Source organism: Palaemon carinicauda, chromosome 27 (genome assembly GCF_036898095.1).
Source record: "Palaemon carinicauda isolate YSFRI2023 chromosome 27, ASM3689809v2, whole genome shotgun sequence".
Lineage (NCBI taxonomy): Eukaryota > Metazoa > Arthropoda > Malacostraca > Decapoda > Palaemonidae > Palaemon > Palaemon carinicauda.
The window spans coordinates 15,642,516-15,645,015 of NC_090751.1; the positions used below are offsets into that span (position 1 = coordinate 15,642,516).

The window sequence follows — 2,500 nt, forward strand, 5'->3', positions numbered from 1 at the left end:
AATGTTTCTATCCTAGCTTTAAGTTACTTGACGGCTCCAAAAACGAGCTATTTACATGCTCTAAGATTATTTGATACCAGTAAGTTTCTAAAATTTCCCTATTTAAAGGTTAATCTATAATAATCATAATAATCAAATACTTACCATTACTTCAGTCCGGAAATCAGCAAATAACGGAACAATAAACACTCGATGAAGCGCAGCTATTAATACGATAACGTTCAATCACGATTACATTCAATCACTGTCTGGAGCTCCCTCACTCAAATTCACACAAACAATTGCCACTGCAAACTACACACCTCGAAGTGCTGAACCGACGTCGGGCAAACTGCAACAGCAGCAACGAATCAATTATATTGGAAGACATAGCTCTTGGCTCACTTCAGGTGGACCCCAGGCGGTCTCTTAACCACAGGTTTTTTATATTTCAACGTCATGATTCACAAAGTGATATTATTCAAATTGAAGATATGAGTCTTAGGCTGCCATGAAAATTAGAGATGGGGAAAATTGAGTAAGTGTCGTGTGAAAAACAGGCAGCACGAAGTTGTCGTGTTGCTGGTAAGGTGTAAACTGTAAACAAGGCCGATGAAATAGACATGATAGCTGTTTGCTAAATATTCTCTCTCTCTCTCTCTCTCTCTCTCTCTCTCTCTCTCTCTCTCTCTCTCTCTCTCTCTCTCTCTCTCTCTCTCTCTCTCTCTCTCTCTCTCTCTCTCTCTCTATTATAATGTGAAAACAGAATCATGATCCTGAATAAAATTGTACCATATACGGAGCCAAGATTTATTACAGACTCAGGTTTTACCAAGTTTCTCACAAAACTACAATATCTACAATTGACAATTTCATGTTTTTTTCCTATTGACGTTCTTTGATAAAACTCCACATATTTTCTTTTAAAATGATTTAATATTATCTTTTAAAGACAACAGCCAAGAAGTCTCACCTCTTACGCTCCACAAACTTTAAAAAGTACACCAGGCGAAAACAATTCGTCGGAAAAAAAAAAAAAAACTTGACATTTAGCGTATAAACGCACCGGCGTTAAATAATTGAACGACCCGTCTATGTGGTCTTTTTTTTTAAGGGAGCATTCTGCATAATTCGTGAAGTTAATTGTCTTGGACTATAAGGCAAACACCTGTGGCGTTAAGCATTTTCTTCGATTCCTTGCATTTGTTATTTAAAAAAAAAAAAAAAAAAAAAAAAGTTGCGGGTTTTAGGTCTCCCCTGAGACGATCTACATCATTTTCCTCGGGCGACCATAAGCCAGCACGGACTATCACTAGCCCCCTCTAACCTTTAAATTCCGTACATATAACCTGCGTATTAATCTCTGGAATCAATGTTAAATTAGCTCATTATGCCTGCAGTATAGTTTTTTCATAATAATAATAATAATTATTATTATTATTATCATTATTATTATTATTATTAAATGCTAAAGCCAGGCCTTCTCCATCACGAGGCTCAATACTACGCAGTACTCTAGAAGTTTTATTCCATCTGTGACCAAGTTGTGGAATGATCTTCCTAATCGGGTGGTTGAATCAGTAGAACTTCAAAAGTTCAAAGTTGGAGCAAATGCTTTTTTGTTGACCAGGCAGACATAGTCTTTTTATAGTTTATTTATGACATATTTGTTTTTGATGTTGTTGATAGTTTATTATATGACATGTCTGTTTTGACGTTGTTTCTTATTTTAGAATGATTTATTGTTAATTTGTTCTCTTCATTTATTTATTTCCTTATTTCCTTTCCTCACTGAGCTATTTTTCCCTGTTGGAGCCCCTGGCCTTATAGCATCTTGCTTTTCCAACTAGGGTTGTAGCTTGGATAGTAATAATAATAATAATAATAAGCTACAACCCTAATTGGAAAAGCAGGATGCTATAAGCCCAGGTGCCCCAACAGAGAAAATAGCCTACTGAGGAAAGGAAACAAGGAAAAATTAAACATTTTAAAGAATAGATACATTAAAACAAATATTTCCTATATAAACTATGAAAACTTTAACAAAACGAGAAGAAAAAGTAGATAGAATAGTGTCCGATTGTACCCTCAAGCAAGAGAACTCTAACCCAAGACAGTGGAAGACCGTGGTACAGAGGCTATGGCACTACCCAAGACTAGAGAACAATGGTTTGATTTTGGAGTGTCCTTCTCCTAGAAGAGCTGCTTACCATAGCTAGAGTGTCTCTTCTACTCTTATCAAGAGGAAAGTAGCCACTGAACAATTACAGTGCAGTAGTTAACCCCTTGAGTGAAGAAGAATTGTTTGGCAATATCAGTGTTGTCAGGTGTATGAGGACAGAGGAAAATCTGTAAAGAACAGGCCAGACTATTCGATGTCTGTAAGCAAAGGGAAAGAACCGTGACCAGAGAGAAGGATCCAATGTAGTAGTCTGGCCAGTCAAAGGACCCCATAACTCTCTAGCGGTAGTATCTCAACGGGCGGCTGGTACCATGGTAGTTAAGTCTTCTCAGACTATGC

General features: G+C 37.0%; 1 protein-coding gene across 2 annotated transcripts in view; it reads right to left on the reverse strand.

Annotated features, from left to right (window-relative positions):
- LOC137620547 (mediator of RNA polymerase II transcription subunit 26-like) overlaps window positions 1-2,500 on the reverse strand; it is a 124,060-nt gene that overhangs the window by 115,809 nt on the left and 5,751 nt on the right. Inside the window, exon 1 of one of the 2 annotated variants that reach the window (XM_068350781.1) lies at window positions 145-249. The exons of the other annotated variant lie outside the window; for it this stretch is intronic. Coding sequence (XP_068206882.1) covers window positions 145-147 — 3 coding nt within the window. The 5' untranslated portion in view covers window positions 148-249. Of the gene's footprint in view, window positions 1-144; window positions 250-2,500 lie in introns of those variants that run through there. 2 annotated transcript variants of the gene reach the window in all.